We start from the raw sequence: 26,643 nt of genomic DNA on the forward strand, positions 1-26,643 counted from the left end.
AGAACATATCCAAGTCATTACATTACAGGGGGAAGGGGACTTTTTAAAAGCTTAGGTGTTTCTTGTTTTTGAAAAAAAAAAACAAGGGCCTGGACAATTTGACTGTATCAACTTTAGTCAGTCTCACCCATGCTGAGATTACATTTTCTCAGATTTAGGTCCTGAAAAACAAGATGCCCTGGGCCTTGAACAATGGTCACATAATCTTCAATTATCCAAAAACATGCAATTGTACCCTCTTACACATACAAACATTTGCACAGAAAACTCCCTAGGGTTAGGATCAAATAACACAGCATTATTGAAATTCTAGAGCGACAATAGGACGTAAAGGGGGTCTCCCTTCACAAGCTATAACAAGTAATACAAGCCCTAGCACCTGCCTCCACCCCCTCTCATAGTCTGTCAGTCACAAATTAGCTGACATTTTTCTTTTATAAAGCCACTAGCACACTCAGCAGAATAATGGAAACATTAAAAAAATGAAGAAGAAACTGATGCAAAGCTTTTGTTGCATGGTGTGTATGAAGTGGAGTGTGTATGTCTGCATTGGGGACATTAATTATTAACTAAGCAGCAGATTGCATAAAACACCGCACTCGCACCACTCTTCACAACCACTACAAAGATGTCATAGAGTACAGGCAGCAGAGCATGACTGAGCAGGCCCTGAGAGAAGCACACAGACACACAGAGAGAGAGAGAGAGAGAGAGAGAGAGAGAGAGAGAGAGAGAGAGAGAGAGAGAGAGAGAATATTACTATAAAGAAACAAAGAAACAGATTGGTGAGGGTAGTATTAGCTGAGCTAATGATGCATTCTGTTCTCTACTCCCTCCCCTACAAATATACCAACCCAGTCTCTCTCTCTCTCTCTCTCTCGACAGACAGACAGAAGAAAACAGAATTGTATATTAGTCTAGGATAATTGTAAATAGATCTAGTAAAGAATACAGTTGCAGTCCAACTGATCACAACTTTTATAGTAAGATAAGTAGATACATTTATATTTGCACTGTTTTTTGATCCAGTTTTATGGACCCACTCCTTGCCATCTTTCCTCCACAAAAAAGTGTTTTTCAAAATAAACTCTTCAATATGTAAGGAAACACATGAGAATTCACACAGGATAGATGTTTCAGCTGCTCAGTTTGTGAACAAGACTCGGTGATACCTCGTATCTGGCTGGACCGTGTCTGGTCAATGTGCCTAATTGCAGATAAGTCAAACTTCTCAACTCAATGATTATTTTGTTAAACACCACATGAAATAAAATCCATCTCTCTCTCTTGACTCAAACTGTCTCTACAATCTGCAGCCCGCCACTCAGTTACCATGGCAACACTGTTTAATCACAATCAACTGATTTCCTTGCTGCATTAGCACCGCTGTACGTCATACTGTGATATTTTGTTATTTTCATCTACCTTGTATGGGCAGGGGATGTGATAGTTCCTGCAGTTCACCTCCATCCAAGTTGTCTCCCACATGCTCCGGTAGGTGTGTTCGTACAGGTAGCACCCAATCACAGTCAACAAGGGGACCAAGTAAAGCACAGAGAACACACCCATTCGGATCATGAACTTGATCAGTTTGGTCTGGTTCTCCTTCTCCAGAGGGATCTCCATGCGCACCCGATTCAGAGCCACAATGCCCACTAACAGGAGAGAGACACCCACCTGAAGACAGAAAGATGAAAGAAAGAGAAATAAGAGTTTTTTTTTTTTGCTGGATGACCAATCATTTACTAATCTATCCATATCTCTGTAATTGCAGCCAACAATTCACTCATGTTTCATTTCATCCGCCCACCCATTAATCTGTTCGCTCATCCCTGCATCCTACTCATCAACTCTTATATCCACCCACCCATTCATCTTCCAACTGTACTCACCGCCACGTTGAGGCAGAGTGGTGCCAGAACAAACCACCTCAGGGCATCTATGTCATACAGCCCTATGAAACACACTCCACTGATCCCATCTCCTTCAATTTTGTTCAGGGCCAACAGGGTGACAGTCAGGGCCCCTGGAAGCCCCCAGGCAACAGCATGGAAGAGGAGCGCTTTCTTCTCAATGGCCTCGCTGCCCCATTTAGGCACAGCAGCCAGGAACCATGTGATTGTCAGTATGACCCACCACACGCTGCCGGCCATGGTGAAGAAATATAAGACCATGAAGAACAGGGTGCACACCTGAGGGAAGGAGTGGGAGCAATAACATTTCATCAATAATGTGGGAGAAGCAACATCTGCATTATTCATCACCAACTCATTAAGTAGGGAATTTATGAATAACTCAACACTGAATTTAGTCACTTAATAAGCATCTTATTGGAGATGATGTGACCTTGATTTTGAATTGTCACATGATAAGAATGTTCATTATGATCAATTGTGTGGTTTTACTCACAGTATCTAAAAAAAAAACATAAATACAACTTTGAGGAAAGTTTATAATGTAAACAGTACATCATACACCAATCAGGCCATAACTTGTGTGATGTTATTGTTGTGATACTGGATGGAAATGAACTAAACCTCTCACCTTGTTGTGTGAGCCCTGTGTTATGGTTGAAGCTCTGAACTGGGAAGGGCTGACTGCGTTGCACGCTACCCTGTCTTCCAACAGGAACCCCAGAAAGAAAACCAGTGACACCATGACATAGCACACAGCGTAGAAGATTATTGGCCGTTCAGGGTATCGAAACCTAATGAGATCAAATAAACGCAAAGCATAGACTAACATCAAACAAATGATTATACTCAATAAGTTGATATAAGATATACAACAATCATCCATTCAAACCTGGTAACATCAATGAGAAAAGTCAGGAAGGTGAAGAGAGTTGCGGATAGACAGACGATGGAAACGACTCCTGTGAAGTAGCGGATAAAGGTCAGCTCTTGCTGGTTGAAAAACATTGAGGGGCAGGGGGCAGAACAGTCCTTCTTGCCCATGAACGTGTAACCCAGGTCTTGGTCGACCTTGAGCTCTCTGGGGCACCAGAAACCATAATCTCTCTGGACAGTCATGGATGACAGGTCAGTGGGATCACTGCTCGTTAGCAGGTCCTCTTGGCGAGGATAGGGCTCGTCACAATCTGGGAACCTGAAAAATAACAATTCTGTCAGATTTGAGGTGGACAAAATATCAATAATACCCCTCAGTATCAATAAATACAATCCAACAGCACAAGGAACAATTTCCCCCAAAGTGACCTTAATGTTTAGTCAACACCTTTCAACAAAAAATTTACATAGTAACCACCATCATGAAGGTAAGATTTATTGGACTAGGTTTCAGCCATACCTAACAAGCTGGCAATTGAATGTAAAAGACAAATTCGATATGGCAAAAATACCAGGAAGATATATTTTAGGTTGGAAGTTAGGCTGGCTTGATGTGGGTGTGCAGTCAAACATTTGTATCGGTATCGGCCTTCAAAATCCTTTTGATTTGTATACATATCCATCCATCCATCCATCCATTATCTTCCGCTTATCCGGGGCCGGGTCGCGGGGGCAGCTGCCTAAGCAGGGATGCCCAGACTTCTCTCACTTCCCCTAGCTCCTCCGGGAGGACCCCAAGGCGTTCCCAGGCCAGCCGGGTGACATAGTCACTCCAGCGTGTCCTGGCTCTTCCTCGGGGTCTCCTCCCGGTGGGGCATGCCTGGAACACCTCCCGAGGGAGGCGTCCAGGGGGCATCCGATACAGATGCCAGAGCCACCTCAACTGGCTCCTCTCGATGTGGAGGAGCAGCACCTCTACTCCGAGCTCCTCCCGAGTATATAGATACACACAGTATTTATTCAGAATAAAACAAACTTAATAATATTACCAGCTGCATTATCTCAGATGTGACGACATTGTTTTTATTTTCCAATACAAGGGTTGATTTTAAAATGTAATACATATACACACCTGCTACACTCCATGTCATCTGGCCAGGCTACTCCAAATACCTCCATGAGTTTGTGGCACTCATCCTTGGCCCTCTGGCAAAGGGATTGACATGGCATGGACACCTGACCGTACACAGTGCACACTGGAGCGTAAAGAGCGCACAGGAACATCCTCAGGTCAGCACTGCACACTAAGTTCACCATGGGATGAAAAGGCTGCAGAGGAGAGAAATGTATTTCAGTTTTATTTCTGTTTAAACCTGCCACAAAGCTTGTGTGAAAGTGTGAAATGAAAGCATTGGGTAGCAGAAAATACTGCAGTCACACAATGGTTACAAAGCTCTCTTGCAAACACCACAGATATTTCCAATGTTATATCCCAATATCTGTGAGAAGAACCAGCTTGACAAGGTTGTTATTAAATCCGTGGCTTGAAAAAGAAGGTTAAAGTTAACTGCTCTTAGTGGCAAATATGAGAAGGCTCATATGTAACCTGAAATAGCCATCAAAGAGGATGGAGGGAGTGCCAGCAGGAGGACAAATGTGTTCTAACTACTCTGCTGCAACTTATACCAGTCAGTATACATCAATATTTAGAGGCTCATGAAATATGTATAACAACAATCATATTACCAAACATCCCTTTGAAGTAGGGGACAGCAAAGACAGACATCAGAAGGTTGAGCCACAGTGATATACAGAACAAACAAATAACAGGGCCACCCGCACACTAAAGATTATGGATACTGTCCCTGTGCTGGTACTCTAAAAACGAAGAAGGCTTGTGACTTTCAGGCTGCTGATTAAAATCCAATGAATGGTTTGAAAAATGTGAGTGACAGAAAGGACAAAAAGCTCCCTTATCGGAACACCTTGATAGCCGAGTGGTTTGCAAGTGCCAACTAACTGCAACGTTGCCAGCCAATGACATTTCTTGAAAGTCATGCTCCTTTCTCAGCACACACTGCCTGTTTGTCATTTCACTGTCAAAATATTCAATTAAGGCACAAATGAGAAAGAACACATCTCAAATAAAGCACCCATCGCATTTTCTTTAACAACTACTGCTGATGTATCCCTGAACAAATATTCTTAAGGGGATTCAATGTGACCTCATTTATTTTTTATTTTATATACTTGACAAGAAAATAGAGGGTGTGCCTCAACTGAGGCTCAATTGTCAGGAGTTACAGAAGTAGGATGGGCAGTACTGTAATGCTTTTCTTTTTATGAGGTTTAGCTGGTGGCGACTTCTGCTAATGCTGACAACTGAATTATTCATCATTCGTCTGTTCCAAAAAATCTGCTGCTCCACAAAAATTAAAATATCAAGATTTGGGAATGTGTACAGATACTGTGAGTAACTCTCAGTTCTCTCATTCTCTCAAGTCACACCCTTGTTTGAGAGATTTGTATGGAAAGATAACCACTTTGTTTTTGAGGATAAGTGTCAAGAGACAGACTTAGTTACTGGGAAACTGCTTTGACATATTTAGGAGGGCTTTAATTTAATAAATTGGGCTGCTCAGAATCACATCTTAAACAAACAGTTACATAAATTTCAGCTTTTGTGCAATATGTACACCCAATATATTCAACATAACTTACTGATGTACTCCTCCACGAGCAACTGCCAGTAACATTATGTGCACCATGTGCTGTTAGGGTTGTGTGCATGTGACCTATTCAGCTATTTAAAATTTCATTTCTTCTGCACTAAAGCTGAGTTTTCATTGGCACTTTGACTGGACAAATCAGAGCAGAACCATGAGAGCTATGGAGACTAGAACAATGAGCAATGTGTGTTCTGTGCAAGTGTATATATAATATGTGTGCATGGGACACTAAACAGTGCACTTCCATTGATTGCTTGCCACAAAAGCTACAGTGTATGCTTACAGACTGTATGAGTGCATTTGTGCAAATACCCATGCATCAGTGAGTGAGTATGTGTGTGTGTGTGTGTGATGCCTGTTTTGGTGCAGGGCTTTGTGAGTATGTTTTGATCGTTCTCAATTGCTGTGTTCTAGATCTGCACATTGGAGAGATGTTCCACCAGTAAATGGGTGCAGCGGTGCATGAGCTGTGTGACATAGTTTTGAGTTTTTCACACAAACACATGTAAGCATGCACAAACCCTCCTGCACACCACTCTACTCCATTCAATAATTCACACATTTTCCATCCCATTTGTTCATGTGGATGAATCACTGCTCAGCCTCCCATCAAAAGTTTATTCCAGCTAACTGGAAAGGAGGCTCTGAGTGTCTGGTTTGGGAATCACAGAATTGCATCTGTTTTGATGGACTAAAAAGACAATGACCTCCAGCACGTATTTGATTTGGTCGGAATGAGTCAGTTCTTCAAAGTCTGAAGCTTTTGTTCTCTGATGGAAAAGGGTGGAGTGCTCACTCTGAGTTGGAGCCAGTTACCCCAAGCCAGGGAGATGGCGATTCAATATCAAACTTTGGAGACTTTTGTACTGTAATGTAAAATATTTATGCTCAAATTAAGATTATTTGATTTGGTTGTGTAATTTATATACTTAAAGTATGACAAAATGTACAGTCTTCAATATTATGCTATGTTTGTTCATGGTTTAAGACATTAAAAGCTGCTTTCAGCATGTTTAACTCACATTCAAGGACTTATTGCCTCTGTAACTACAACTGTGCTACATTTTAATTTAAGTTAATTTTAATTTTAAGTTTTCGTAAGGCTAAATTTAACAGTAGCATTTAGTCACATGTAAGTCTTTGGTAAATGGTAAAAAACACAATTGAATTGCCCTCCTGTGATGTTTACTAGTAGGCTGTTAGGACATGCAGTACCAAAACCGACCACAAAACCCCCACCAATATCAGGATTTTAAAAAATCACTGCGACAAATTGAGGCAAAACACCCTCCCGATTTTTTAATATGATTTTAACAAGAATATGATCTTTCAAAAAAAGTAAGTTTGGACCTGATACGTGTTGTCAGTTTTTTTTGGAATATGACTCTGAAGTTGGGCAAAGATATGTTGACTTCCATTTTTGAGCCTTAATATCTGCGAAACTAATCATCTAAGAGAGACCACGTTTTGTAGAATGTTTAAGCTAACACCAGAGATAGAGGCAGAAGTGATAGAAGTCTTTTATCTGCAAAAATGGGAGCTCAGCCACTCTTCAAATGTACTACTTTATTTCAACAAGCCACATTTTAAGTACCTACCATTCTAGGTTATCATTGAGCTACACCCCTGATATTTCATGTCTGGAGGCTATTAGTAACAGATATACACTGTAGAGAATTTGTAGGCCACAGGTGAGATAGTTTTCCAGATATTGCTGTTTAAAAATGGCTTTTCAGAGCATGATGTCAAAAACCGTCTAAACTACCCTTCATTCAATGATGTTTCATGAAAAAACTGTTGACAGTAGAGACCTAATATTTTTGATTTGTCCTATTAACAAGTGTGTCTTTGTACTTGAATTTTTTCAGGACATTCTGAGATGGTCAGGTGGGAGGCATTTGATATAATGATACGGAATGACCCATAAATAAGGATCTGAGAGTTTTCAGTTGTCCTCAGCAAAACTGATATGGGCATGGCTCTGAAGAACAATCTCTGTGTCCTTATCTGTCAACCTCTCTCACTCATACTTCTGGTACAAGCCTGAGGCCACACTTAACTGAATAGGAGTTGCTTTCTATATTCTGTCTTTCACTGTCCAGCAGATTGAATCCTTTCTTCATGTCTTTTCATACTAACTCTGCAGTAAATATGTGTGCAACTCCCATTTTGTGTGTCCCCATTTTACCCATTTCTCCCATGTGTGTTAAGCATGTTTATGTGTGTGTCAGGGTTATTGCATTCTGGGTAAGTAATATGTCGCAGTTATTGTGTTTTCCAATGTGTGAGTGTGTAAGGCTTGTGTGCGTGCACAAGTCAATGCATGTGTGCAGATATCTGTGTGCAATTATTCTGGCGGTCAGGGCAATTGCCCCCCATCTCCCACCACAAAGAGAATATCGATATTAAATGGCCTAACTGTGCCATCCTACGAGAAAGGAGGGGGGGTGGCAATCAGCTTTCCAAGGAGGACGACTAGAGTGAATTGTCCAGCATTTTGTAATCAGTTGAGATGTTAGAGAAAGGAATGGAAAGCAAAAAAACCCTGAGGTGCCACTGCTAGTAAAGGATGGAAACCAAGATGCAGAAAAAGGATATAAGGATGGGGAGAATAGGGTACAGGAGAAAGTGGAAATGTGCATAGAACAGGTTAATGACATGGCTGCAGTTCATTTGAACATGGCTTGTATAAATCAAAGATATTTTCAAAGCACTGCAATGATGGAGTAAATTAATTTGCTGAAAAATATTTAAGTCACCACAGGCAAAACATAATTTCTGTACCAGCATGTGTCCATTATGGTCCTTCACCTAGCATCCATCCAAGTGACCACAATTTTCGACAGAGCTGCCGTCTGCGGCTGTGTGGTAAAAAATATTGTGGTCCTTCACAACAGTAAGCTGGTTGTGTATCCTTATTTTACTAGAGCTCTCTACAAAATATTAAAACTGATGTGTGTTTTTCTTCAATGTAACATCCCCACATTAAAGATGACAGTAAACAGTATGTCAGGAAATCTCATTCTCTTGAACCAAATCTATTTAATAATAACCATTATTGGCAACTATTTTCTAAATATTGTAAAAAAAAAACATGCAAATAACCATTATTGGCACCTATTATTTAAAATAATTAGAAAAACTCCCTCTGCATTTAGCTAAAATACGTTTTTTTAATATGCTCAACGATAATGGATACCCAGTGCTCAACAGGAAACTACTACTACAGTCAACAATAGAATAAAAATATCACATTGCTGAAAACTCATTTGTGGCAAAGACATTTGCCACTAACAGGAGAAATACTGGTTGGTTAACAGACAATACTGGATAAAATCGAATTCATAATCAAATATAAGATGCATTTGTGTGTGTGAATGTGTGATTTGGACAGGCAATTGTGTGCACTCTGAATAAGAAGCAGGGTGGATTTTTTGACACAGAGGAAAATGAGAGTAAAAAAGCCCGACTGGTCCACCTCAATAGAGGGATTAAGTTTTTCTCTTTACTCCCTGTCTCCAAAGAAACCCAGGGGGAGGGAGAGAGAAAATAAATAGGTGGAAAAAAACAACCTCAAAAGAAAAATAACCAACAAAGTAAAATGCAAAAGAAAGACAGACAAGAGTCATATGATAAACAGTCACGTAATGCAAACAACTACATTTTAGATACCAATAACAACTGTAAAGTTGATAGCATAAAGAAAGCAGTGCAAAGTATAGGGGGAGTTGCTTGTAAAAGCCAACCAAAAGCTTATTTGGTTGAATAAATTGCCTGTTCAGTGGGTGTGTTGGGGATTAAAATATAAATGGTGACAGTATGACAGTTGTATATTACATAAACTCCAGTCACCAGCAAACTGGTTAGTCCGAGAAAGGCTGGAGATTAAATTTTGGATCACTTTTCTATGGTTACTCTTTTCCCTAAGGAAACATTTTAAATCAATAGTTGATCCCCACAATCCCATGATGTACAATTTTAACTTTCCTTATAACACAATAAAATATATTTATATTTTATCTAATAACATTCATGTTATTAGATAAAATAAGGTAGAAGTTGTATTTGCTTTTCCAGTGTTTTTAATACATGTTTTGGATACTCATACTTTGACTCAACAGTTCTGCTCACAATGTTATCATGTTAAGTTGGCCTAACCACAAAAATACGTTGACGGCAATGGCAATACCCCAACAGTCTAATAGCCCCAACTAATAATCAAACATTTGTTATAGCTCCTTTGCGCCCCTTTATTCCATTCTACTCCCTCCCTCTTTACCTCTCCCCCCTCTCTTTGAGGTAAGAAGAAGTTGGCGTTGCGTTGATCTGGATTCAAATCCTAAACAGGAAAACCTATATGGGTTTTGGGGCATGTGTAATACACTATATGGCCAAAAGTGTTCACTCACCCTTCCAAATAATTGAAATCAGGTGTTTCAATCACTTCCATGGCCACAGGTGTATAAAAGCAAGCACCTAGGCATGCAGACTGATTCTTCAAACATTTGTTAAAGAATGGGGCACTCTCAGGAGATCAGTGAATTCCAGCGTGGTACTGTGATAGGATGCCACCTGTGCAACAAGTCCAGTCTGGAAATTTCCTCAATCCTAAATATTCCACAGTCAACTATCAGTGGGATTATAACAAAGTGGAAGTGATTGGGAACAACAGTAACTCAGCCAAGAAGTGGCAGGCCATGTAAAATGACTGAATGAGTCAATCGCTACAGACCTCCAAACTTCATCTGGCCTTCAGATTAACTGAAGAACAGTCCGTAGAGAGCTTCATGGAATGGGTTTCATGGCCGAGCAGCTGCATCCAAGCCATACATCAGCAAGTGCAATGCAAAGCGCAGTGGTGTAAAGCACGCTGGCACAGGACAGCAGTGGAGATGCGTTCTCTGGAGAGACGAATCATGCTTCTCCATCTGGCAATCTGATGGACGAGTCTTGGTTTGGTGGTTGCCAGGAGAACGGTACTTGTCTGACTGCATTGTGCCATGTGTAAAGTTTGGTGGAGGGGGGATTATGGTGTGGGGTCGTCTTTCAGGAACTGGGCTTGGCCCCTTAGTTCCAGTGAAAGGAACTCTGAATGCTTCAGCATACCAGGAGATGTTGGACAATTCCATGCTCCCAACTTTGTGGGAACAGTTTGGGGATGGCCCCTTCATGTTCCAACATGACTGTGCACCAGTGTACAAAGCAAGGTCCACAAAGACATGGATGAGAGAGTTTGGTGTGGATGAACTTGACTGGTCTGCACAGAATCCTGACCTCAACCCGATAGAACACCTTTGGGATGAGCGGAGACTGAGAGCCAGGCCTCCCTGTCCAACATCAATGTGTGACCTCATAAATACGCTTCTGGAAGAATGGTCAAAAAGTCCCATAAACACACTCCTAAACCTTGTGGAAAGCCTTCACAGAAGAGTTGATGCTTTTATAGCTGCAAAGGGTGATCATATGCGAGTCAAGGCAGGTGAGCGAATACTTTTGGCAATATAGTGTATCTTTGAGTCTGTTTAAATAGTGGCTAGTTTAGTCGTTGCATGTGTGGTTTTGTGCTTAGAATTAGGGATCGACCGATATGGATTTTTTAGGGCCGATGCCGATACCGATTTTCTGATCATCAGCCTTGGCCGATGACCGATACGGTCTGCCGATTTTCTTGAGCCGTTATTTGGAGCCGATATTACTTTTGCTCCCTCAATTTACATGTTAAAAATTACACTGATAACAAATGTTACAAGTCTCAATTTAAAAAGGAACATTTATTGAACTTAAAAAAGGTGAGGTAGAACAAGAACAAGTAGAACAATAGTTAACAAATATTAACAACAGGTGAGGTAGAACAAGTAAAGTGCTGAAAAAGTGTCAGCCACTGCTGCAGGAGTAGTCTCGCTGAAATGCTGCCACACTGGATTGGTTTTCTGAGTCTCTGCCATTTCTTTAAAAAGAATAAACAAAAGCACATATCAGTGTCAATCTCTTGTGCAATCATCTTACATTCATATCACCCACATTATGTTTGCATCATATGAAAGGTGGATATGGTTAACTTTGCAAGGGAGGAAAGGCTTCCACATCTACAACACAGTCTTGATGCATTGCTTGCTGACATATTATGAAACAGATATAATCAGATCACTAAATTACTTTTGTAAACACATTTTAATAGTTTACAAAAACAACAACAAATAAACCTGAAAAATAGCCATCAAAATAAAATGCTTGATTTGTAATTTAAGACTGCCATGTTTTTTTTTCTACACAAAATAAAATGAGCATGTCTAAGGCTACTAGGCAACACCTAGTATGCAGAGACAACACACTAATAATAGGTCTGAACAAAAAATGCAAAAAAAGCTGCCAGCAGCCCTCAGAACATTAAGTAGCAGAGGAAAGTAAGTTGATGTCAGATGCACATTAAACAACAAACTGTTTGTGTTCTACACTGCACAACGTTAACATGGATACATATTCAACAAAGTATAAAAACATTCTCTCAAAGGTAAAGCTCTCCTTCAGTCAGCTCATATGGCTGTGAGACGTGTGTCCCACTCGATGACGCGCACGCGCGCACGCACACACGCACGCACGCACGCACACACACCATGCGCCCAACCTTACCAATCTTATTTTATTTTACGAAAATAGTTCACCGAAACGTGTTTCTGAAAACACAGAAATAAGCTATGCAGTTGTTGAATCTGTCTTTATTTTAGATCGACAACGCTCAATTTAAAATCTTTTTGAGAGCTTGCGGGAGGAGGCGCCGTCTCTCGAAACTCGCCGCGACGGCATTACACGGCTTCTTACATAGACAATGAATGGAAACGTCCCGCTCCGGTAAAGGTAAACTCAGACAGGACGGGCGTTTAGTGTCCCGGTGTGTCCGGGACTTCCACAACATGTACAAAGCTGTAATAGTGTTTATTACGGCCATGAATGATGACACGGTGTAAATGCAGCGGGTGCCGGTCGGATTTCTCTCTCACCCCGACTGCAGTACGTCCCCTATCCCAAACTGCTCGCCGATCACTCGCCAACCCCCCTCCCCTCCTCCCTGCTGACGCCGCAGCCTCAGCCAAAATCTCACTCTGACCTCAGTAAAACACCTGAGAGCCCTGGTTTTACCTAGTTTCAAGCAAAACGGAGCATGTTTTTGACATTTAGTGTTTCCACTTTCACAAGTCAACATTTCAGCTCAGCTAAACAGTTAAAGAAAGTTTAAAACTCACCTTTGTTTTGAAGACCATGCTGTCACTACTACTGCGGGGGAGGGGAATGTCCGGGCTTGTGTCAGCGTTACCAAGCAACACGCAGCTGCCTGCGGCGCCTGACTGTAAATGCCGGGAAAAACGATCGGCCAAAACAGCAGTCCGCATTGTGTATTTGTTATTTTCGCTATGTTGAATACCAGAACATAGAGTTAGGCAACTTTTTTTTTGAAGCGGGCATTGCTGCCAGTTCAGGAGCTGATGCTTTGGATGCTAAGACCCAACAGCCTGTCACCTTGATCTGACCACAATACAAAGCTGTAAAGAGTTTCAGGAAGTTTGTGTGTGTGTCTGTCTCAGGTTCTCACACTCTAAACACTCCTTCCAATCCATTTGACTCTAATCCAGCAGGAAACCACCATTCTAAGTAGGGATCGACCGATTTATCGGCTGACCGATACTATCGGCCGATTTTGACGTTTTTTGAACGTATCGGTATCGGCCGATAGTATCGGTCAGCCGATAAATCGGTCGATCCCTACTTAGAATGGTTGTAGACAATCCTGTAAGCTATCTCTGTGGAAACCTCCTCATACACATTTCTAAGTGTATGAGGAGGGAGGGAGGGAGGGAGGGAGGAAAGAGGCGAAAAACTGGAGTGGCATGGAGAAAACAATGGTGGTTTCCTGCTCGATTAGAGTCAAATGGATTGGAAGGAGTGTTTAGAGTGTGAGAACCTGAGACAGACAAACACACAAACTTCCTGAAACTCTTTACAGCTTTGTATTGTGGTCAGATCAAGGTGACAGGCTGTTGGGTCTTAGCATCCAAAGCATCAGCTCCTGAACTGGCAGCAATGCCTGCTTCAAAAAAAAAGTTGCCTAACTCTATGTTCTGGTATTCAACATAGCGAAAATAACAAATGCACAATCTTTTATCTGGTTCTGATTTTGCCTCGTCTTATCATTGATTTTCATTTACTTTCTGTTGTTGTCTCCATGATTGTTGAGTGCTCTTTAGAGTGCTTCTTGTATGCATAAAAATAAACTGCTAGAAAACCTAATGAAAACCATATTAAATCCAATGTTTCTAAAATTTTAGTCTGGAAAAAAAAACGTATGTGTATTGACTCTTGCCTAACAAGTAACAAGTAACAAATCAGTAATCTCAATCCTTTGAATTTGCACATTAAAAGGACTAAAATGTTGATATTTTAATGAGCTGGTAGATACATACCATTTCTTGCATCTTTATCTGACAGTTGACAAGGAATTTAGACATGTAAGCTCAGACGTTTTGCTACCAAACTAGATCTGGACACATAACCCTGATGCACTTTCTATCTGGTTTTCTTCCTCTCGTGCCATCTCAATCTCACACTTGTTGGGGATGTAGCAGGAGCAGATTTGGTTATCAACAGCTAATTATTAATGTCAATATGATTATCGACATTAATAATTATATTTAATATATTATTATGATATAATCATGAATATACGGGGCACCACCCTGGGATCAGGGAAAAGATCACCTAAAACTGTATTCAGTCTCAATATAAAGGTTTTATACTCACATGCCAATCATCGTGATCATTGGCATAGAAGTATAAAAACAATCGAACAATTAAAAAGGCGTGAAATTCGAGCACTAGCCTTCACAACCTGTTGTTATCCAGTGACATATACACAACAAGCACAAGAGACCGCTAGTTATAATATAATAAGATTTATCAAAATCAGTAATAATGATCACAATCAATAACACTGCAATTAACAAAGCCTTATCACCTACAGTAACTACCTAACACAAAGCTAAGCTAAACAAAGGAAGAGACACACGTGGAGTGTGTGTGTGTGTGTGTTTGCGTGTGTGTGGAGAGGGAGAGAGAGAGATGGCCGGGCGCGACCACCAGGTGGAGCTATTCCTCACAGCATTCAGGGGCGGAGCCGCTGACGTCAGATAGAATAGCGAGAGAGGGAGAGAGAGATGGCCGGGTACAGCCACCAGATGGAGCTATTTCCCACAGCGTTAAGGGGCGGAGCCACTGACGTCAGATAGAATAGCGTGAGAGGGAGAGAGAGAGGGAGAGATGGCCGGTACAGCCACCAGATGTAGCTATTTCCTCAGCGTCTGGAGACGGAAACAGCTGGCGGAGGATACGTGTGTGTGTGTGGGGGGGGGGGGGGGGTCGTATGTGTGTGTGTGTGGGTTAGCGGGACACAAACAAAGAGAAAGAGAGAATGCGCGTGCAATATTCGAAGGCTCAGGAGGCGCGTTACTATCACATGGGAGCTCGTGAATGAACTGGCGTTCATTCAGCGGGACCCCGGTCCTTTAACTGATAGTAGACCGCTTACTGAGCTCGCGAATGTGGCTGAGGTTAGTCAAAACACCGTTACAGAAATCAACCCAGCGGCGTGGGTACACAATCAGCCTTTACAACAATACAGAAAGCCACAGACTCGGCGGTCCGTGATCAAAACTTAAAACACGTTAACAAGAATTACAAGCTGGTCCTACACTATCGAATCTCTGCTTCTGCCCAGACAAATAGCCTCTTACTTGCATCGATGTGAGGTTTTCCGTCCCGTGCGGTGATGGCGTTTCTTGACGCCGCCGACGGACGGTGGTTCGCGAGTCCTCATTCGGCGACGGAGGATGTGACGAGCCGGTTGAATCCAGGCGTAGAAGTTATCCTCCTCGCGGATCAACGATTTATTGTTTTCTGACCGAAATTGCGATTTCAGACAACGCGATCATGTGATCGCCAAAGCTGCGGTTTTTGCAGCGTTTCTGACTCACCCAGGATCTGTTGTCAACTATTTTACACATACATGCCGTCTCCCGACCATCCTGCCAAGCTCACCAATCAGACTACTCGTGAACAGGTCACGCTAACCAATCAGTATTAACCTGCTCCGTATTTGTAATTAGTCAGAAATTACTTCAACTGGACCAGAAGCGGAGTTAGGGGATTTAATCGCCAAGAAAAACAGCACGTCCATCATTTGGGAGTATTTTGGGTTTGAGGCTGCAGACGTGCACCAGAAACGGGTACTGTGCAAAACCTGTCGCGCTAAAGTTGCAACATCCAGCGGAAACACAACCAATATATACCGGTGATATAATCTCCCGTGAGAGGGTGCATTTCACGGCAGGGCTGCTGATTACGGCACAACACCGGCACTTGAAAAATCACCACAGACATTTGCATGACGCGTGAATGACGAAAAAGTCCAGTGAAAAGTCTGGTGACTATGATGATCAGGCCCACTGTAGCAAACAGACTGCAATTGCAGCATCTTTTGCCAGTGTAACTCCGTATGATAAGAGCAGCGAAAGACGGATTTAAAAACCTCCTCCGCACGCTGGACAGAAGATATACGATTCCCTCCCGCACCGACTTCTAACAGGTTGCCGTCCCACAGCTATACGCGGAGTGTAAAGAAAAAGTGGTAAGCCATAAATGAATGACCCACCTATTTTAATGTCTGACATATTTTTTAGAAGGGTCATTTTATTTCAATAACAGTTTTTTTAAAGTTAAGACAGTCAAAGATGGCTCTTTTAGTTCATTTGTAATAACTGCCATTGGTCAAGGACTTGAACAAAGAATGAACATGCATGTTTCTTGTTAATAAATTCATTTGGAAGCAATTTTTAACTTTAGTTTTCATCCTTGCATTATAGTAATAGCATTCAATGTTTTAATGTTACTGTACATTGTGAATATTGCACTGAAGCTTGATTTGAAGGAAATCGTGAATCAAATCGAAATCGCAATATCTGTCAGAAAAATCGCAATTAGATCTTTTCCCAAAATCGTTCAGCCCTAGCGTGCAGCGATCTTCTGTGGAACTGCCAGTCTGCAGTCAAGAAGGCGGACACCATTTCAGCCTATGCCTCCCTGCAGTCTCTCCACTTCCTGGCCCTCACAGAGACCTGGATCACCCCGGAAAACACTGCCACTCCAGCTGCCCTTTCAACTGCCTACTCGTTTTCACACTCCCCAAGACGAACAGGGCGAGGAGGAGGAACTGGGCTCCTCATCTCACCGAGATGGTCCTACCAGATCCTTCCTCTGGACCACCTACCCCGATCTACACTTGAATTCCACGCCGTCTCTGTCACCCTTCCTTTCAAACTCAACATCATAGTGATCTATCGCCCACCCGGTCCTCTCGGTGACTTTTTGGATGAGATGGATGCCCTCCTGAGCTGCTCCCCTGATGATGGCACACCGCTCGTCGTCCTCGGTGACTTCAACATCCACTCGGGAAAGCTGCACTCATCTGAATTCATCGACTTCTTTTCCGCATTTGACCTTACGCTCTCCCCCTCTCCACCAACTCACCGCGCCGGGAACCAACTTGACCTTGTCTTCACAAGATCCTGTGGCATCTCGGCACTCTCTGTTACCCCGCTCACCGCTAACTTTGTGACTTTCTCCCTCCCCATGGAGCCCACCACATCCCTCCCCTCTACGCCTCGAATGGTCACCAGCCGCCGCAACCTGAAATCCCTCACTCCCTCCGCTCTCTCCTCAACTGTTATCTCCTCCCTACCATCCTCAGAACAGTTCTCCTTAATACCTACTGAGGAAGCCTCCTCCATCCTGATGTCCTCACTCTCCTCTTCTTTAGACACTCTCTGTCCCCCTATCTCACGACCTGCCCGATCATCTCCCCCCCCCTCCCTGGCTGTCTGAACCTCTGCGAACCAACAGATCATTGTTGCAAGCGTCAGAGAGAAAATGGAAGAAATCGGGCCAGCACGAGGACCTTACTCACTACCACCGCCTCCTCTCTGACTTCACCTCAACTGTTTTGGCAGCTAAATCTGCCTTCTACCTGGCAAAGATCAACTCTTCTGCCTCCAACCCCAGGAAACTCTTCTCCGTGTTCTCTTCCCTCCTCACCCCTCCTACCCCTCCGCCCCCTTCCTTCCTTACTGCCGATGACTTTGCTACTTACTTTACCAAGAAAGTAAATGACATCAGCTCCTCATTTACGCCTATTCCCTCCCAGAAGACATCTCCCCCAACCCTCAACTCGGATGGTCTTACCAGCTTTACCCCCCTCACCTCTGAAGATGTTCACGCACTTGTTACATCTAACCGTGCCACCACCTGCTCCCTCCCGATCCCCTCCTCTCTTCTCCAAGACATCTCACACGACATCTTGCCATTCCTCACCACCCTGATCAACTCCTCCCTCACCTCAGGTGTCATTCCAGCGGATTTTAAGACAGCTACCGTGAAGCCTCTCCTTAAAAAACCCACCCTAGACGCTACTGACATCCAAAGCTACAGACCTGTATCTCTTCTTTCATTCCTCTCTATAACCTTGGAACGTGCCGCCTACAACCAACTGTCATCCTATCTCTCGCTGAACAACCTCCTAGACCCTAATCAATCAGGATTCAGGACTGCTCACTCCACTGAGACGGCCCTCCTCACAGTGACCGAGTCCCTGCGAGACGCCAGAGCCTCGTCCCACTCCTCCGTTCTCGTTCTCCTCGACCTATCTGCTGCGTTCGACACAGTCAATCACCAAATCCTCCTCTCCACTCTGGCTGAACTTGGCATAACTGACTCTGCTCTCGCCTGGTTTACATCATACCTGACAAATCGCACCTTTCAGGTCACATGGAATGGCTCTATGTCCAAACCCTGTTCTCTGGACACAGGTGTCCCTCAAGGCTCAGTATTAGGACCGCTTCTGTTCTCACTATACACCAGATCACTAGGTTCTGTTATCACATCGCATGGATTCTCCTACCATTGCTACGCAGATGACACCCAGCTGTTCCTCTCTTTTCCCCCGTCCTCTGACACCCACATTGCAACTCGCATCTCGGACTGTCTGGCTGACATCTCTGTCTGGACAACTGCACATCACCTCAAGCTTAACCTGAATAAAACCGAACTCCTCTTCATCCCAGGGAAAGACTGCCCTCGCATGGACGGTCGGTCACTGTCGAGGGCATCACAGTATTGCCGTCGTCAACTGCGAGGAACCTGGGTGTAATCCTCGATGACCAACTATCCTGCACCCCCAACATCACTGCTGTGGCCCGATCCTGCAGATTTGCCCTCTACAACATCCGCAGGATTCGGACCCTCCTCACAAAGGACGCAACGCAACTCTTGGCCCAAGCACTGGTCATCTCCCGCCTTGACTACTGCAACTCTCTCCTGGCCGGACTCCCGGCCTCTGCGATTAAACCATTGCAGCGTATCCAGAACGCTGCAGCACGTCTTATCTTCAATCTACGCAAATTCTCCCATGTGACCCCCCTCCTCCGTGACCTCCACTGGCTCCCTGTTGCAGCACGCATCCAATTTAAGACGATGACACTGGCCTTCAGGGCCATCAATGGAACGGCACCCATCTACCTTCAAACACTGGTCAAACCTCATGCCCCGAAGCGAGCACTTCGCTCCTCTACTTCAGCTGGCCGGCTGGTACCACCATCGCTGAAATCAAACAAATGTCGCTCAGCAAAGTCCAGACTCTTCTCTGTTCTGGCGCCTCAGTGGTGGAACGAACTCCCGACTAATGTCAGGACAGCTGAGTCATTTGCCATTTTCCGAAAAAGGCTCAAGACTCACCTGTTCAGACTTCACCTCGACTAGCATGACCCCCCCCCCCCACAAAAAAAAAAAAAAAAAAAAAAAAAAACCCTTACCTATAGCACTCTGATCGTAGCACTGTTGCTCTTGAACTACTAGTTTACTCAGATGAGGACCTAACACTTGTTCTACTTTTAGCTCTTACTTTATCGGCAATGATTCGTTGTGGTTTCCTTGTTTCCTTCTTTTGACAAATGTACTTATTGTAAGTCGCTTTGGACAAAAGCGTCTGCTAAATGACCTAAATGTAAATGTAAAAAGGCGAGTCGAGAAAAAGGAGGGAAAACAGTCTCTCTCTCGTCCAGCGAGTTTGTTGAATAGACTGTTGTCTAAGACAAAGGAAACGCTGCAGACGTTAAAAGTTCGTCTCCTGTTGCAGCGGTGTGCTGCAGTGTAGGAGCTCACCTCCTGTTGCAACGTGGTGTTGCGATGGAAGAGAACGTTTTTAAGGCGGCGCCAGGTTTTATACCTCACGGCTGCTCCCGGGGACCCCCTGGGGTACCTGTGGTTGTCAGCCAATAGGGCACCAGATGTGTGACGTTGCACTTCGCACCTGGGTGAGAAGTTAAGCCAAAATGGCGGTTGCAGTTTTTTATTACTCCCTCTGTCCCTTTGTTCTGACCGCATGTGAAGGCTTCTGGGCCTCCGTGTAGGCCGCGTTGTGTAGTCCTGATGGTGAGGTCCCTACACACTAGGGATGTCCCGATCCGATATTTGGACCGGATCGGCCGCCAATATTAGCAAAAAATGCATTTTTCAAAACTCCGGTCCGTGTTTTCCAGCGCACCGATGTAGGTAATCCATTCCATTTTTTTTCCGTTTTTCCCCAAAGTCCGGTCCGCGTTTTCCAGCACACCTAGCGCACACCTCGCGACCTGTCCAGCATCCACTAAACAACAACAAGACGGACTTGTGTGCATGTCCAGTGTTTCCCCTACCATTGTACAGGCCATAAAATCAATATGCCAAAAATAAGCCACCTATCAATTCACTCATAAATCAATAAACATTTACATTAGGAGCGCCTCCGCGCAGCACAGTAGAATTGCTCCGCAAGACGCGCTACGCTCTTCTTCGTGTACTTTACGCGCTTTATGTTGTTCTGATGCCGCTCTGCCTCGTTAAACCACCACGATGTTGCTTTCTACTTTGAAAACACGGAGTTGACACTGTATTTTGATAAGCTGTTGCACTCTTCAGACTCGTGGTGTGAGCGGAACCGGACCGGTACCGGAACCGGACCGGCTTCCGCGCTGCCTGCTCGCACAGATCCGCTCGTGCGCACATGCGCTGATGCAGGTCGAGTGTTGTCGATAAATATATGCACTCCTTCAAAACAACATCAAGCCATATTGTGTGTAGTATAAGGACGTAATGACGTGTGTACGGGCTAAAGCCTGTTTGGGCTGGAGCAGTGTGAATGCAAAGCAAGGGACCCCCTGTGGGGGAAGGATTGTTTTTGATAAGCTGTGGAACTCTGAGTTAACCTATTTCTACCTGAATTTAGGCTGTTGAGTAAACCTATAACTTATATTTTACTTGATAAAATAAAACAATATATGCACTCATGTCGTTATAGTGTTTTACAGTATCTGTAGCTATTAATGTGATGCTCATCATTTTCCAGACATATTTTTCCGGCCACTAATTTTGGATCATTTCCATCAACCGGCATCTTTAATCTTTAATACATGCTTGGATCGGCCGGTATCGGTATCGGCCGATACTAAAAGCTAAAATATCGGTATCGGATCAGAAGTGCAAAAAGCTGGATCGGGACATCCCTACTACACACTGTAAGTCACTCTCAAATCAGTTGATCAGGGCCTGCAGCACAAATAATGTCAGACCACATCAGCTCTTCCTCCATTAGCTAGCTGCAATATAACACCCCAGCAACATTCCCTCTTCACTAGCTATTACAACTAAATCCTCCATTTCTCTCAATGTTTCTGCAGAAACTATTACATTTCCCTTTGCTTCTGCAACTCTATCCCTCTATTTTTCCCTCCTCGCACTCAAAATATGAACTGCTTCCTCCGTCATTGCATCCATACATTGCAGCCAATTACAGTCTCTTAGTCCCTCTCTCTCTCTCTCTCTCTCTCTCTACACAGCGTAAGAGAAGTGCATCTTCCAGTTCATAAATTACATAGCAATCACATGATCCCTCCATCTCCCTCTCCTCGCACCAGCTCATCTCCATTTTATTCTCTAAGCACCGTTTTCTTTCTTGATGCTCTTCCCCACTTTCATTGGTTGGATTTAGGATCAAGTAACATTTTCTACTTTCTCGCTCAGTAATGCACACATAAATGTGTTCAAAGACAAATTCACACCACAAGACACACACACACACACACACACTCGTGGCTATGTGCCTGCCTCTTCACTCCTCTCACAGGCTCGTGAGAGAGACAGGCATTGGCCATGAATAGATTAAATGAACAGACCGCGATGCTCTCCTCCCTAATCTCTGAAAGGACAGTTAAGAAAGGGGCACCCTTCGCTCACATTCTCTCCCTCTTTAATTCATTTGTTCGTTTATCCGTGTCCATCCATCGTTCAGTCAGCAGGACTGGACAAAGCCGGTAATGGCATTCCCCTTCACGTTCACTTCCCCTCCTCCTCTCCTCCTATCTTTTCTCCTGTATTCATCTCTTATTTTCCTTGCCTCCCATTTACTCCCGGCAATTATGCTGACATGCACTTGTCCTCCTCCACTTTCTCTTCCAACATCGGCATTCATTGACTTCTCCTACGTTTCATCCTATCGTTTATCGTTTGTCAGAAACTATAGCTTGGTTTCAGTCACGTGATTGTGATGGCGCTTTAAGGGGGCGCGCTTTCCAAATGGCTGTCCGGAAGTAAAAATGCCGACTACGTCTATGGAGGAAACCGTTCCAGAGAGTCCGTATTGTAGGGATTTAGAGCCAGTTTCTAGAATACGATACAAACAATTAGTAAGAAAATATGTTGGGCGTGACCCGTACCTCATGAAGATGAGTCAGTTTTCTGGAGCGAGGGACGTGGCTCCCGGTGGGGGGAGGCTCACAGACTGAGGCATCGGGTACCCCGAGGCGGAGGAGGAGGGTCCGCCAACGCGACCCGCGAACCCCGACCGCCCCCCGCACCGTCGTACTTGCGTATGCGTAACGCGGTCAGCACGGAGATGGGTAGTCCACTGGCAGCCGCGCCCGACTCATGCGGGCCCGACGGGCGCCAATCCCCGGCCCGAGGGTCGGGGAAGGAGGGGGGAGTGCGCCGATCGGAGAGGCAGGTGAGCCCGAGACGGGCCCAAGCACCGCACCGGGCATCCCGAAGTCTGAACTTAGAGGGACGAAGGCAACTGGTGCCTGCGACTGCCCCAGCAGCGGAGAACGCGAGCATTCCATATTGATAGTAAAGCGACCCTCAGACCCGCAGACGTAGGTTTAAAATCCACTTTTTACAGCGTTATTCTGTGAGCTTTTTACAATTCTCACCTTTATGGACGACAGCCTTTGGTACTCTAAAAAAAACATTTTCCTTTTCATGGGTAGAACGATTGTAGCAGCCGTAAACTACACAAAACATGGGCATCTTGACTTTTTCACACGGCAGTTCTATGGGCAGACTTCACTTCCTGCCATCCATCTGGATTTAGCGCGTTCGCGATGCAGCCCTGTGACATCACGTGAAACCAAACTATTAAGTAACATGTTCTGTCTCCCCTCTGCTTTCTTCTTCATGTCTTAACCCAGTGCACCTTTTCACCACTGTCCTTATCTCTGAGTTTCTCTTCAGTCAGTGGTTTCACCCAGTTCTATTCCATCTCTTGTTCAGCTCCCAATTGTTAAAATATATTTACCATTTGGTACACCCCCAGTGTATTTTCAAAGTCCTGTTGAATTAATGAAGACAAACACATCAACTCAATGTGAAGCTCAGATGAGGGTACTTTAGGTGAAAGGTAGTCTAAAGACTATTGTGTTCATCCAATCAGGTGTAGAAAATATTAGTTATTAGTGGTCAGTCACCTTCAATTCAGTTTGAAATTACTTTCTCTAGTTAAATCATTTCTGCCTTTGCCAGGCAAAAATGAACACAGCAAAAACTACAGGTTGACTTAAAGGCTGCTCTGTGTCTCCACTCCACAATGGAAGCCTTGGTGTGGGTGGAGACATTATATCTTTCAAGTACATGTCTTTCCATGATTACATGGCTTTGACTGCAAATATCACAGATCACAAAAAGCACTTGTGGATTTTTCAAACAGTGACTAAGCCACCAGTAAGACTCTCCTATTACTCTCTTTCCCTTTTATTACCAGTCCTTTCCCTCCTCGGTTTATTCCAGAACATGCACTCATCATCCAATTTCCCTCTCCTCCCGTGCCTGTCTGTCTCCCTCCCCTTCCGCCTCTGCCTATTTATCTACCATGGCAACAGGTGATGTGATGGCTCTCACAGGACCATGGCTTGTTGAGGATAGGGAAAGCACATGCGTGTGCAGATGCACACACATGCACCCACAAACGCATTGTGCTAAGACTCCTTTAAGAGGTGAAACCACCCAAAGAGTCTAGCAAACAACCTCACACAATGAGAGACACAGGAAGTGTGAAAGTGAGAGTAAAAAGAAACTGAGAGGCATAGGAGAGAGGGTCAAATGAAATGATAGAGATGTAGATGGGGAGCCAAGAGTGTGACAATGGAGATAAATTGGATAGCACCCACACATGTTCTCACACCCTCCAAGCCGTCTGTGCATATCCATCTGCTTACCACTTACATAAACGCTCAAAAACCTGCAATTTCCAGCATTCGAGGAATCGAAAAAAAAAAAAAAATATATATATATATATAAATATATGGGATGGTCGCCGATATTAGCAAAAAATGCATATCGATATCGGATCGGCCTGCACGGGAAAATCCCGATCCGGATTCCTGATCCAGTTTTTTTTCAAAACCGCACCGATGTAGGTTATCCATTCCAGTTTTTTTCAGTTTTTTCCCCAAAATCCGGTCCACGTTTTCCAGCACACCTAGCGCAAACCTCGCGACCTGTCCAGCATCCCCTAAACAACAACAAGACGGACTTGTCTGTGCATGTCCCACTAAGAATTTAAAGTTATCTATAAAAATGTCAGCTGTGTGGGATTATTTTACAGTGATGGCTTTTTTAAGCCTTGGTTTACACTCTTACACTCTACACATCCCATATATATATATATATATTATTCCAGAAAAGAAAGAAAGAATATATATATATATATATATATATATATATATATATATATATATATATATATATTTTTTTTTCTGGAAGTTGAAAAGGAGGTTGACTTGGACTAATTGGATTAGTCACAGAGTGATTGGGATGCTGGGGTTGGACTAGTGTTGGGAGGACTAGACAGGAAATTAATGCAAACTAGCAGAAGTGAACCACATGCAGTAGAGCTACTTTGACAATCTACGGAGAAATAAAATTACTTGCAGACCATGCAGCATGGGAGGTTTTCAGCATGGGAGATGGCAATATAAGTCACACTGTGCTCTAATATGAAAATGAAACATATCTGCAGTCCAGCTATTCTTTGTTGGCAATAATTTAAAAGGTTTTAAAAATGGGACTATATGAGAGCTTTTTTGGAAGAGTTGAGAGTTGCATGTGTACCAATAAGTGCGCAATTAGTAGCATTCAAGCTCTTAATGCTGATGCTGGTTCTGACCTGCAGTATGCTGAAAATGTTCGAGATCCCTTGTGTTTAGTGGCATGGCGTGAGAAGGGGATCACTGGTGTGTTTGTGTGTATAGTAGTGTTAAAGTTGGCTTAACAGTGAGGGTTAAACATCTCTCACTAGACTTGCGCGCACACACGCACACGCACACGCACACACACGCACACATGCACACAAACACAGTTCCCAGGCAGGATCATGGGTTCAGATTAAGACTATAAGACATGGATAACCTATATTTATGTGCCTTATCAGAGCTGAACCCTGTGGGGCTCCAAACCAATAGAACGCACGTATAATATAGACTATACTATACTATACTTTACGTCACTCACGTAGTCAGGGGAGCAGGAGGATACAGAGCAGCCCAAGTTAGATGTGACACAAACATCTGGAAGGACTGGAAAGGGGAAAAACAGATGGACTACATAAATATAAAAAGAATAGTAGTGTAATGATTCATGTGCTGCATCGATGAATCGATTGTCAGTCCTATTGATTCAACTAAATCGATCTGCTAAAATAATTAAATAGAATGAATCGATTTGGCTTCACCAATAATCAATATTAATGCGTTAAATCTTATGAATCACGTTTCTTAACTATGATTATGGTTTTAAGACTTAAGACTCTCTCCCCTGCCAGCATGTAGCCAATTGAATAATGTTCAAAATAACTGAGCAATGTTTAATTACATTTTTGTACTCAGCATAAAATATTATGCAGGACTACTTTTGTTTATAGAATAAATGTTTAATAAGTAATTCTTTTTTCTGTTTATTGTTTCACCTTTCAGAAGAATACAGGTCTCACTCACATTATTGCATGTTTATTTCATGGATATAGAATTTTGGTTAAGAGTTACTGAATCAAATCGAAGTGAAGCCCTAGATTCACACCCCTAAAAACGAAAGTAGGGAGAAAGATGGACCTGCACCGTCTTCAATACATCACTAATACCAGGATGTGAGAGGAGTTTGGATGGAGGGAGAGAATAACAAAGGGTTGCACAGGTGCATAATCGGACGAATAATGTAGAACAAAGTGCTTGGCAAACTCCATGTATACTTTAGAGCTAAAATGTTGAGTCGAATAGGTCATTAGTCACAGTAAATTTACATAAAATATATTAGCAATAATTCAAACAATAATTCGAAACGGACACTTTTTTCCCTGAAGTATGTTGATGAGGGAATACTACAACTATTTATTGTCCCAGCACACAAAGATGAGTGTGAATTGGTTGGGCAATTTAAGCCACACACACCATGGCTTCATATGTTAATAGCAAAATGTAGTATTATATTTACTGTGGGCTACAGAGCAGTAGTTGAGCAATGCAAAATATCTCCAATCTTTCTTAAAAGCTCTCTTTACTTGGCATTGTGAGGCTGGATAAGTAGCAGCTATGCTGATGGGAACATTCTGCCAAAAAAACAGCACCAGGCAGTGCCTTTGTTCTGTGCATAAATAAATGATTGCTTCATTTGGGCTGGCAGCTTCAATAGACTGTCGGAATAAGCAGGATAATCAAGAGTTCAACTGA

The 26,643-nt window shown here is 43.3% G+C and overlaps 2 protein-coding genes across 6 annotated transcripts in view; one reads left to right on the forward strand and one right to left on the reverse strand.

Annotated features, from left to right (window-relative positions):
- Nucleotides 1-26,643, forward strand: part of kif28 (kinesin family member 28) — a 183,067-nt gene that overhangs the window by 15,293 nt on the left and 141,131 nt on the right. The window contains exon 28 of one of the 3 annotated variants that reach the window (XM_084006705.1): nt 3,949-4,086. The exons of 1 other annotated variant lie outside the window; for it this stretch is intronic. The gene's annotated coding sequence lies outside the window, so the exon portion shown is untranslated. Of the gene's footprint in view, nt 1-2,000; nt 2,294-3,948; nt 4,087-26,643 lie in introns of those variants that run through there. One more of the 3 variants, XM_084006706.1, reaches the window with a different exon arrangement.
- Nucleotides 1-26,643, reverse strand: part of LOC311011776 (frizzled-3-like) — a 39,653-nt gene that overhangs the window by 2,798 nt on the left and 10,212 nt on the right. For all 3 annotated transcript variants that reach the window (XM_084006905.1, XM_084006904.1, XM_084006903.1), the window contains exons 3-7: nt 3,922-4,118; nt 2,806-3,108; nt 2,545-2,707; nt 1,893-2,192; nt 1,426-1,677 (exon numbers count right to left, since the gene is read on the reverse strand). In XM_084006905.1, the coding sequence (XP_083863031.1) occupies nt 1,426-1,677; nt 1,893-2,192; nt 2,545-2,707; nt 2,806-3,108; nt 3,922-4,118 (1,215 nt within the window). The remainder of the gene's footprint in view (nt 1-1,425; nt 1,678-1,892; nt 2,193-2,544; nt 2,708-2,805; nt 3,109-3,921; nt 4,119-26,643) is intronic.

Source organism: Eutrigla gurnardus (assembly GCF_963514095.1).
Source record: "Eutrigla gurnardus genome assembly, chromosome: 1".
NCBI lineage: Eukaryota > Metazoa > Chordata > Actinopteri > Perciformes > Triglidae > Eutrigla > Eutrigla gurnardus.